General features: G+C 48.7%; 1 protein-coding gene across 4 annotated transcripts in view; it reads left to right on the top strand.

Annotated features, from left to right (window-relative positions):
* Window positions 1-12500, top strand: part of LOC125949821 (calphotin-like) — a 44965-nt gene that overhangs the window by 26880 nt on the left and 5585 nt on the right. For 2 of the 4 annotated variants that reach the window (XM_049677214.1, XM_049677213.1), the window contains exons 4-5: window positions 4562-4921; window positions 12307-12500. The exon at window positions 12307-12500 is cut by the window's right edge and continues 2026 nt beyond it. In XM_049677214.1, the coding sequence (XP_049533171.1) occupies window positions 4562-4921; window positions 12307-12500 (554 nt within the window). Of the gene's footprint in view, window positions 1-4561; window positions 4922-11623; window positions 12064-12306 lie in introns of those variants that run through there. The other 2 variants (XM_049677216.1, XM_049677215.1) reach the window with 2 other exon arrangements.

Raw genomic sequence — 12500 nt, 5'->3', positions numbered from 1 at the left:
TTTTTTTGGAAATTCTTCTACATTAATCTGCGGTCACGAGACTCGGTAGGCAGCGTTCTTGTGTTTAAATTATTTAAAACGTTTGAAAGAATGACTTCCGTTTTGAAATTAAAGACGTAATTTAGGGCAACGATACAGGGTAGTAGTTCCCCACGAGAAGGAGGAGGACCCTTTGGGCATGCATATTTAAACGACTCCTACAAACCGTACTTAAATTGGGTTCTAGCACTCATTCAATATTCATGCGTTCTGATATTGAAAAGAAAGTGTTTGCCACATTTTAAAGCCCCCCATAATGAAGAGTCTTCTTTGTCGATTCGGGATTCACCGGAACGATCCTTTCCCCTTTTTATGGGGCCATCATTATCATATTTTGGTTGAGCAAATAGACTCCCCGCTAATGTTGCCATTAAACAAGATGAACTTGTACCAAACATTATTGCTTCCTTCTTCGTACCGCAAACGCGCCCGGATGGTTAAAGGACGAACCCCTTTTTTTTCGAGCCAACTAACATCCGCACTTCAAGCGGTTAAGAAAATGGCATCGGAGACGCCAACGTATCCTTTCTAAATTTAAATAATGCGTTCCTTGCACCAGGAAGCTCGGCTTGGCGGCGGCTGCGGCCACGTTCACAGAAATTGCAATCGATGGGGGGCGCATTCGGATGCAACCGAGAACTACGCGCGAACTACATTCGATACATTCCTGCTTCTTGGTCGCACTTGACGGAGCTGCGCGTAGCAGCAGCCTTCGAATGACAGACGCACGCCATTACACTTTCACTGCTCCTCGGTGGATTCTAATTTTATTCCCACACGCCTTTCGGGGCCAACAGCGAGCGAAAGTGGGGTTCGCAAAATGGTGTAGGCAAAATGTTCTTGCACAGTTAATCGAATGTACGATGGTTGGGCCCTTCTCCTCTGCCCAACGATCCCCGGTGTCTTCTGAAGCGCGCTCCTGATGATCAACAACACCCCGCCGATCCGTGGAGGAGTGTGCGGTGCACCGTTATTCAACCGCGCGCGGTTGTCCTCCATCACTTACTGTCCGAGGTGTTGTACCGGAATTTACGATTCCTGCTCACCACCCCGGGCGTGGTGGGTGGGGGTGCACGCACGCATTACAAGTGGAGCGTTTATAACGCGCCGATCGTTAGTTTAGACTCAAGTACACCCTCCTCGGCCATCATATCATCGCCTCTCGCTTGATGGATCTTCGTGACGGATGAATACCCGTGAGAAAAAAGGGAAAATAGAGACCGCCAGATGATGATGACTGGTTATGGGTGCGTAAGACATGCGTCGGCGTCGTCCTCCTATCTTGTACTTTTTTACCGATGTGTTCGCACTGCACTAAAATGCACCCGGTGATCGATGGCTTTCTAATGCAATTATCATCCATCCAATTGGTGAATGCCGCTCGCTTCTCCGTAGCGGGGTGTATCAGTGCGGGCATTCTGTTGATGGGTTGATGATTGCTTTCGCGATTTACTGCTTGGCTGCACGCCGCCTCACACGTTACACGATGTGGAATGGTATGATTGCAATCCAACAGCTGATGCGCAAATGAAAAGGATTGTGATTTGACGCGCTATCTGGATACAGACCTAGAGAGCGTAACACCGTGAGGGTGTCGTATTGGGTTTTACAACAACAATAAAAAATGGAATGACCCAAAGGAATTTAAAGCGCGGCGCATTCGACAAAAAAACATTTCGATAAACATGTTCGATTAAAAGCCAAACGTGTGTGTGTGTGTATGACCATTTCACTCGCTACATAACACGGCGGAAAGTGCAGCCTTCTTCCAGCCTCGCTCTTTCTCTGCTTTGCTCTATCGATGGCTCGAAATTTGTGGCAAATCGAATTCCGGTGCCCACTTTGAATGAGTTCATGTATGTGCTCAAGAGGTTCAAGTAACATGGCCATCAGCAGCAGCCAGCCTCCCCATCGTAATGGCGTTCTCACTCACCATTCGCCCAATTGTTCCGTTCTAGTTTCCGATCGCTCTATACCGACGAGCGCATTATGAAACCAATCATCATTTACGCGTTTCGTGTCGATAACCGCGCGCCCGCCCGCCCGCCCCGCCGGTGGTCAATTAGGTGAATTTCTCTGCACCAGAAGCAGAAGCAGCAGCCGATGCCATGGCCGTGATGGGCAAGTGTTAATGCGCGCGCCCGGATTACTCTCACACCGGGTCCGCATCATCATCATCATCAACAACGGTGGCATCGTGGGGGCTACCGTGTCATGGTAAATCTCGGGGCACAGTAACGGCAATCCAAAACCAATTAATTGGCTGTTTATGATTTCTTTCTTTCGATTCAGTGATTTACTCTCCGGGTTCCGGGGCGCCATCGGAATCGAAGGCGCACCCCGTCGGCACAGAGAGAGAGAGGATTAACCGTAAACAAGGTTAACTTCCAGCATTCGTCCCGGGAGCAGCGGGTGCGGCGGGAGTCAATAGATTAATTGGCATCGACGTGGGCGCCAGAGAGCACCAACTATGGCTGTACACCACCACCGCCTCCCCGTTGGGGCAGCAGCTTACATTCTTTGATTGCTGTCAGTTCGTTTTTTTTTCGATCTCCTCCACTCCGGCCCCGATCCCTGTTGTTTCTTCTTCATCAGGAGGCAGGCTTCCCCCGAAGTGTGCTGCAACAACTGGCGCGTCCTCCTGTTCCGCGCTGCGCATTGCGCAGTTTCCGCAGCAGCCAGCAACCGGCACAGGGGAGCACGCGGGAGTAGCCTGAACGCTGCTCGAGATTACCGTGATTCCCCCCCCCCCCCACACCAGCACCACTATCCGACGTGTTCGGGGTGCACGGGATTGTGCTCTCATTTAAAATAATCACGATCATAACTGTACCCCGAACCCAGTGGCTCCGAGGTGGCGCTCTAGCACTGGCGCTGCTTTTGCCTTCCATTTGTTTTGCTTTCCTTTTAATTTATAGTCCCCTTCGCCCCCTTCAAAAGACGGGAAGGCGAGGGGCTAAAGTGCAGTTCGATTATTATTGGGAACGGATTGGGTATTGCCCGAGAGGCGGGAGGGAGGATCATCATCGGGGAGATGCTCCTTGGAGCTCAGCAAGTAGAGAGATGGTCACGGTGTGTCGAGCGTGATGCCGATTGCAGTGACTCCCAATCGAGTCCTCTTTTCCCCTGTTCATGGTCGTCTCCGTCGTTGTCGTTGTTGTTGTTGAAACACTTGCGAAAGGTGGTGCACTCTTGGGCGCCGTTCTACCTCGGCAAGACGCTTCGCAATCGGACAACAGGGAACGGCAATTCCCCCGTTAGCGCGTGCTAAAGGCATGCACAGGCGAGACGCGCAATGATCTTACCTCTGACTGTAAGATGGACGCGGTGCTATGTCCGCGTGATTTACACGCTATGCGTCACCAATGTATTCCGCGTTTTAAACAAGTTTTGAATGATAAAGGCATGACCTGGGGGAAGATGTATTTGCGATGTTCATGCCATGCCTGTTACGGATGTGACACGGGGAATGGCCACGTGTGGTGTGATCAGCAACCGGTCGTCGCTTGTCGAATTTAGTTGTGTCTCCGATGCATCCATTATGGGCCAGAGTGTTTATCTTCAACATTCCACATCCGCGTAGACGCTTTATAGCAACCCCACGGCATGACATGACTGTGGCGTAGCGAGGAATGTCGAGGTTATCAAATGGGGTTTTCTGAAGGTGGTTTTCTGTTTGTATTCTACACTGTTACACTTACGAAGAAGGGATACATCAGCTTGTTTACGTGGACTGAGTCGGCGCAAAGCGTCATTTGCCTCTCGTTTTTCTAAACAATTGGTTAGGGTAGGTTTCGTTGGTAAAAAGGGCCCCGTCAGATCGGATATTTTGTTTACGCTTAACCGATCTTTTTAAAAAGTGCGTCGTCAGGGAAAAAATAAAGAAAAAATCGAGTCGAGCAGCAACAAAACTACTCGAACGATACGCAGAAATTTGCTCGATTACGTGTCTACAAATAGCATACCTTCAGGGGAAATTGAACTCGAATAAGTCTGCTCGAAATGCGTTTTTGAAGTTTCCAACTGTTTTCAGCTGTTTTTGTTTTTCTCCAACAGTATTAATATCAAGCAAACAGATAACATTTCTTCAGTTTTTCAGAAGAATAATTACGAAAGATCTTTGTAGAGAAAGGTTTAAACCTAAACCCATTAGCATGAAAAATATTTAATGAACGATTCAACCAACGTTTGTGAACACTACTGACGGGGCGTGTATTGTATCATGAAATCATTTGAAATAAGTACAATTTAACTCCATTCCTTACTAATAATCGTTTTTTTATTCTCAATTTCTCTTCTCCCTCCATGCGTTTGTGTCGTACAACATCGCTTCATTACACCTACTAATCATAATTACCATGGTTCGACTACACCTACACATCGCCACCGTGCCAAACATTTGGGAATGTTTTCGTTCACTATGTGTGGTCCCATGTGTTTGTACTGTGTGTCCCCCGGGCCCGTTAAATCCCTGCGTCCCGATGTCCCGCTACTGATGGCTGCCGACGACGAAACCCAACAGGAGAAGAAGGTAGAGAGTGATGCGGCCGAAAATGAAAAGGACTCCAGCACAGAGAAGGCAAACAAAGAGGGTGGCGATGGAGGTGGTGGCGATACTAGTGCCGCCGCTGTCTCCCCTACCTCGGACAAGGAAGGTACGGACTCAGATGCAAACAACAAAACGCTCGAGAACGGCAGCAATGATGAGTCGCTGAATGACAGCAAGGCCGCCACAGATGAGGCCAGCAAGAAGGCAAAGAAGCCCAAAAAGAAGTGGTCGTTCCGCAGCCTGTCCTTCAACAAAAAAGATAAGCAAAAGCCGGCCAAAAAGGAGAAGGACGAGGAGCGTGTCAACGGCGAATGTGAGAAGGTCCCGGAGGAGGTAAGTGTGATGGGTTAAAAGGATTTCTTTTGTTTCTTTAAACATCAAAACGACATAAACTAATCAAGGGAGAGGGGGGGGGGGGGTGGGAGCGACTGTTATGTCTTGTTTGTGGTTCGAACGAAACGTCCATTGCATGCCTATGTTTGTTTGAGTCACGAATGAGTGGCGCTGGTGTCATTTAACATACAATGAGTGGTTTTAAATGTTTCAATCATTTGCCGTTTTAGCGTGTTCGATATGAGCATCGAAAGTGCAGCAGGTTTATTGGTGCGACATAGTTTCGTCTTTTTAAACCCGAAAAGATGATACTTTTCCAACAGGTGTCAGACGTGAACAACACACCGTTAAGCCTCCGTCGACACCTTCAGCGGCTTTCATTAATAGATCAAACCACCGATTAAACCCCGTGCCATTGGCAGCAGATGGCATTTTTTAATTCGGTATGACCAATTGGCACAGCGCCATCGTCATCACCAGCAGCTAGTAGAGAAGCAGCAAAATGGAACGCTACACAGTTTCATCCATTTAATTTTTGACAAATTTGATCCGATTGCTAACAGACAAGCCACAAGGCCACTGCAGAATGCTTTAAGTGTTAAAAGATAGCGTCGTCATACGGGGTTTTAATTTTTTTTTTTTCAAACCAATCATCATCGTTTATAATTTAAATTTACTGCATTGCGTACTACCGTGAGTGTTTCCCGACGTAAAATCAACACGATCTACACTACTCATGCTGCTCATGTCTAGGCAAAGTGACCGCGACCCTCCCACGCGAGCGCGCGCGCGCGCACCCGACGACGATTGTGAAGTTCAGTGTCAGGAATGTTTTCCTGGCGACTGCGAAATGGCAGAATGAAATACAATTTTGTTTTCACTTTTTGTCTGAAAACAACACTACCACTTGGGGTTGGTGTATGCGTTTTTGGCAGGGTCAACCGTGTTAGCAGCATGTAGGGAGAGTGTGTTTGCTGCTGCTGCTGCTGCTGCTGCATGCAGGCATTAGAAAGATTTGTTTGTCGTGGAAAAACAAAACATTTCAGGGCCACACGGCGGACTTTCGGATGAGTGGCTAAACATTTTTTGTTATGGCGTAAGACGAGGGTCTTCAGCAAAACCACTACAGATCCTTCGTTCATACGTTAGAGTAGCCGCAAACAACCTTCGAGGGAAGATGCTTCCTCGTGCTCCATTAGCATTTTTAATTTCGATTATTGCGTACTGTTGTGGGGTGAAATATTATCCCGATTGGTTGGCTATGCTTTTGAAGGTCCTAGTTTGTTTCATCATCAGAATCAATTCAAACACATCTTCATTAAAGCATAATATCGCCGTCTAATGCTTGATAATGTTGATCCACATCTCTTCAGCAGAATCATTCGATTAATCTTTGAGCGCGGTTTCGCTCGATTTTGATTTTCCACGATTGTGGCCACCCATTTTCCGGCCGGTTAGCGGCGCCACGCGCACTTGCTCTGAGTCGCACATTTTCGAAACAAGTTGTTAGAGCAGCAGCAAGCAGCCGGGCGAGGAATCTATTTCCATTGCCCCTCGAGCTGCAGCGAACGAGAACGGGGGGAGCGGTTTTGCAGGCACCGCTCGATCGTTCCGTTTTGGCTGATGGAAATTTTGAAAAACACATTAACCACCATTGGCCGGAAAATGAGATATACGCCGTGGTCGTGCGCGCGCGGTGGACGATCGTTAAGATTTTTACTATCGACTATCGACGCAAATGCCGCCGGAATGCCCCGAACCGTGTCTTCCCGGAGAGTTGGTGACGCAATTTTTGAAGCACTACCACTAGTAGTAGTGGTGGTAGTAGCAACGGGGTGGTAAACAAACGCATCCGCATTTTGCGCGCCATCTTCACTGCAAAACCACTTCAACCACGAGGGGGAAGAGGGAGGGACCGAAAGAGGATCAAGTTTATCATGCGTTTGCTGACTGTGGGAATGGATGTTTGTAAAGATTGCGTTCACTCGCTAAAGAATATTTTGTGCAATTCAACTGCAGAAGCTTTTTCTTCGGCTCTCAAAATAACTAGTAACGCACTAGTCGCGTAGTAGTGTCAAGGTCAGTAGTTAATTGCGCAAAATCAGCTGTTGCGGCGAGCGCGCGTATCCATCCGTCGGTCGTCATAATTTTAGCCTTTCGCGCTAAATGACGATCTGTGTGTTACCATGTGATGATGGATTGTAATGCTGACAAGGTTTTTTTTTTGTCGTTCACCTTTGGAATTTTTTAAAATTCAAATTATGTGCCGAAAATTTGAAAATTAAAAATAGTTTTTTCCCCCTTAGTCTTACGTCTACATTCACATACTAGCGCTAACGGTCGGTGGTCTCGTCGCTGCTTGAGGTTGTTCTCTCTCTCGTAAAACTCTTAAATGGTTGGCCACGCTTACATACACCATCAACCCAAGGGCAGCTGCAGCTAATAAATAGTGGATTTTGGAATACGATGATGATGATCATCGTTTAATCGTTAGGAATGCTTAGTTAAATGGTTTCTTTTCCTATCTCTCAGATGATCTCTTGAGATCAGTGGCATACAAGGCCGGGGGCAAGTAGTTGAGTAGATATTCGTGCGATCTGTGGAAATGGATACATTAAATATCAAGAGCTAAATCGAGATTAATCGGATTAAAATCCTGTTTTTCTAATGCACAATTAAGTCTTCAAATTAGGATAAACAATGCTGGCAGAATACAGCTACTAGATGAAGGGAATGTCGCGCATTGTAATAGCGCCGTTCATACCAACAGTTGACGTCTGTAGCACGGCCACTGCTGACGGAAATGACGCGTAGTTTCCAGCGGTTGCAGCGGCTGGCGATAGCTAAAGATTTGTGTGTTTCGCCTCGATTGACGCATATTTGCCCATCTGCTAATTTCAGCCGTCCTTCCATCCGGGGTACGACGGCTTTCCAAGCACTAGATTTTGATAAACAAAATATACAGTTTTTCTGCTTCTTTTCCTTGCAAAACAACATTGCAAATCTGGCATCTCGCGCGATCATCGCTGCAATAGAAAGAGGAGGAGGTGAATGAGGTTTAGGTTGATTTGACGATGGAATGCGCGACATCTGCTGTGGTCGCCAACGGCGAAGGTCGACATAAACAGTATGGAAAGTAAACTTTCCCTGATTTGAGTCTGATAAAACAAAGAAAAAATTCCTAAGAAATTGTTGAAAAAAATCAAAGGAAAAGGGAAGGGCGGACATTACGATCGATCGTGCTATATAGCTGTCTAGTATGACAAGTGCATCCATTTTGCGCTTTAAAACTATAATTGCATTTCCATTGAAAAAAAAACGTTCCTTTCTCCCGGTTCCAAATCGCATGGATATATACAGAAAAAAGGAAAGAAAAAAGAAAACTAGAATTAATCATCACGAACCCCACCACCTCTTCCCGGCTGTTGCACCAAAATTGGCAAGACGCCACACGACGTCTCGACCGTCGTGTGTGTAGCCACTTGCGATCTCATTTGGAGAAGCAAAGGCGCTTTCGATCCGTTCGCTTCCTGTTGTGTGTTTTTTTTGCCCTCTTTGGCTTCTGATTCGCTCTAGTCACACATTTTATTGCGTCTGATGCGGGTGTTCGGCCCAAAAATAGTAACATTTTCGTGCTGGCTGTGTCGTGTGTGTGTGTGTGTTGGGGGAGTCACAAGTGTGTTGCACTGCAACCCACTGCGCGCGAAACTACTTTTGCCGTGGCGACACGCTGGCCCCGACTGCGGCTGACATCGCCGCCATCCGTAGGAGGAGTAGGAATGAGTAACGGAAGTAAGCGCTACTGGCCTGTCGGATGCTGCTGCTTGCCTAGTGGATTCCATTCGATATTGTTTACCCATTAATTTCCGCCATGGGGGGCACCGTTATACGCGATATGGCATTATGATAAGAATAGAAATATGATGATAAGAAGTAGTTCGTGTGTGTCTGTGTGTCCACGCGGTGAGAACTGCGAACCTTCTAGTTGAAGCAACTATGTTGCCTCACTGATCACACCGCTGTGTGGCGCAGTTCACCGGACTCATGTTACTGCTTGGTGCTTGGTGGAGGTCTTGGCGTCTCTTCCATTATGTCGTTGGCCGGATTGGATTAACCTGGATTGATCTTTGGCGCACACATATGACGGCCGACCATCGCACGATGCCAATCTATGCCGCTGGCGGCGCTCCAATGAAGCGTAGTAAATGTCTTGTCTTGTTGGAATGCCATCCATATCTTGTGTGCGCACCGCCACCACCTTACTCCTCCAATTACCCCCTGAAACAGGGAGGATTCGCTACTGCCACATGCTCCGTATATTGACTTCAATGAATCCCAATGCTTGGCCAATGTTGGCCACCACCGATGTCACCCTGTATCGTCGCCATTCCGTTACCATTTGCGTCATGCAAACTTGCCACAATCGTTGGAAACACACCGACACCACCGTCCCTCATCGTTCACGGTTGATTGATTTTCCAATCGCATCGCATGACCCGAAGAGTGCAACAATAATCCTCCGTCGCACCGTGTGTGGTGCGCCAGGTGGTGATCTTCACTTTCGCGCACTGCATGGAAGCCATAAAGCCAGCCGTTCTCTTTCGGTCGGTATCACCGGATTTTCCGAGACGGCGAAAGGACGGGGCGATTGCTGTACGGATGGCGACTCGTGGAATGTGGATGTTATCACGTTATTTCCTGTGGTATGTGGTGTGGTCCTCATATTATTATCCATCGATTTATCCTTCAGAGAATTAACGATTCGAACAGCGCCTCGCAATCGCAATTGAACTCGCATTCGGAACTCTGAAGCGTTTGTGCGAGTAGTTTCGCTGTATCCCTTTTACGCCTGCACCTTTTTTTTGAAATAAATGAAATGCGCAGTAAAGAAAGACCACAAAACACACCCACGTGTGACAATTCAACGACGGCGACGGCTCGGTTGCATTTTCCACGGTGAAAAGCCATATTCCGCGGCAGGAAAAGAGTGGCAATAATGGAGTTTGGGGGGGAAGTCCCTTCGTTTGAACCAGTTTGAAGGAGTGTGGAGTGTGTTGGAGTGTTGATTTATCGTTGGTTTTTGCATCTGCTTGATTTGCCTTTCCCCTTTCCTCTCCGTTGGCTGGATTGGAATAGGGCCGTTGGGGGGAATACTTTATTTTGCGGAGGCAGATGACAGTCGCCAGGCGAGGAGATACCAGTTTCTGTCAGGCTCAACGCGCACGGTACAGGCAGACACATCCTGGGGCAGCGACGACGATCCTCTCTTCTTTCTCTATCGCCACCACAGAAACTAGTTCCTGGGGCATAGCAGCAGACAAAACGATTGCGAACTAGCTTTCCCTTCTCGGTGCAATCCGCATAAAACCATCGATGGCCATCTGTTCTGCCGTTCTGTGCCAAGGTATCGGGCGCATGTTGTTCTATGCAGCGCTACGATTGCTCCAGGGAAAGCCCGAGAGGTCCCGATAGTCAGCGCGATGGCGTACAGTTGTGTGTCGCTTCGGCTTAATTATTCCAATACATCTCTTATCACCGTACCAGCCTTAGCCTGCGTTGCATTGCTGCTGCTGCGCTTACGGGACAACCAATCCAATCCGATCGAGGTTCCTCTTTCGTGGTTCCTTCGAGGTAAAAATAGTTTTGAAGTAGTTGCGTTGCGCACCCACCACACAGCCGATCGCTACTTTTTCTCCCCGTCTTTCCCTCTGAAAACACGCGTAAGATCAGGAAGAAAGAACTGTTCTCAAGCTCTGCGCACTTCAGTGAAATCGTTTCATCAAGCAGCAGCAGCAGCAGCAGCCCACACAGCAGCGGCGTGCCTTGCTTTTTCACTGTGTATCCCTCGTCTCCGTCTTCTTGTGGTGGTGGCCATCATCCCGGGCCACTTCACCGGCGGGTTATATTGAATCGGCTCTGCTCTACTCGATGATGGGGGGATACCTACATTATGGTACACTTTCAAGCTTGCGCAGGCTCTCTGAACTGAAGCGAAATGCCATGCTTCCTGACATTCCTTTCCGTCTCCGTCGGCACCCACCAGCTATCGGAGACACTGCAACACCACGGATGTTGGCCCCCCGACATCTCTGCCCCCCTGCCCCTGCTGCAGCCACTCCTCCTCGGTGTATCGATGACGTCCACTCGAGAGGAGGGTCTGCCTGATGTTGTGCTTGGTTTCTGGTCTGGCCTGGCCTGGCCGGGCCGGCTCTGTTTGCATTTCTTGCATTTCCTCCCCCTCCCTCTACAAGAAGCTCGTGAGAAGAGAGTATGTCGTCGCTTGGGACGGATGCGATGGATGGTTGGTTGGTTGGGTTAACTGTCTCCTTCTGTCGTGTGTTTTCGGACCATCCTACGATGATCATTTCTTCTTGGCGAGCCAAACACACACACACACACGGCCACGCACACGCGTGTATGTATCGACGTCGCCATTGCCGCGCAATCCTTTTTGCCGGTGGCGGAGGCGATCCGCTCCGAGTGTGGGTTGTCTGTCCGTCGCGCTTGATGGTGCTGAGGGGGTGGTGGTTGGCCTACCACCCACAACCCACCCCCCTGTCCACCAACAGTATGGCATGTGTGTGCGCGCGCCCGAGAGACGAGGAGATCGACCACCTCTCCATCTCCGAATGAGAGAGAGAGAGAGGATCCGGTGGCCGCGCACAGTGCGACATATAAATTAAATTGTATTTCGTTCCGTCCGGATCATTCATAGCTAAAGCTTCCACTAGTAAACGACGATCTGCTCTCCCTCCCGTGCGACCATTTTCTAGAAGATCATCGGTTCGAATCCTGGTTTCGCATTCCGCGATTGGTGGTTGGTTGTCGGTTGTACAACAGCAGTGTTCAATTCCGGAGTTTCTGAAGCTGTAGAACAATTGGCAGGCGGCGGCACGCTAGAAACTCTGGTGTGTGTTGTACGGGTGTGTGCGCCAGTGTGTGGGAAGGCTGTTGTGTGATTGAAAGAGAGTTCCGGTATCCGGTAGCCGGGGAGTAGTGTCAAGTGTGCAGTTTATGATCCAGTTTTCTTTGTGGCCACAAAGAAAACTGCCCCCATTTTGGTCAAGATTTTACTCGCATTACTATCGGTTGCTGCTGTGGTTGTTCTGTTGATAGTCTACATCATAATGGGAGGTGTTAAGGTGAGAAATCCCCCCCCCCCCCCTCGGGGAAGGAAAGATAGTGTAGAGTGACTGTATGTGCCGGGGACAGTGAACTGTCGATTTCTCGAGAAGTAGTGTTGCTGTCGATAGGGTTTAAGGTTCTTAAGCTAATGGAGGAGGCAGCATTCATATGTTGTGATAGAGCGATATTAAAGTGTTCATTTGATGACATCCGACGCTAATGGAAGTTCCTTTTCCTTTCCGTTCTCCCGTACTTTGCAGCCCACTGAGGATGGTGCCGCCGCCGCCGTCACTGCAGCAGCAGCTGCTGCTTCGGCTGGAGCAGCCACCGTTGTTCAGGAAGCCGCATCGACTACCGCCGAAGCAAGTGAAACGAAATCGTCCGAATCTGCTGCTGCTGCCACCGTTGAAGCCGTTGCTGCCGCCGTCGCTGCCCCGGTTGCAGAAGTGTCCAC

The sequence above is a fragment of the Anopheles darlingi genome, chromosome 2 (genome assembly GCF_943734745.1).
Source record: "Anopheles darlingi chromosome 2, idAnoDarlMG_H_01, whole genome shotgun sequence".
NCBI lineage: Eukaryota > Metazoa > Arthropoda > Insecta > Diptera > Culicidae > Anopheles > Anopheles darlingi.
The sequence above is the reverse complement of the archived record's forward strand: the minus strand, read 5'-3'. Positions and strand labels throughout refer to the sequence as shown.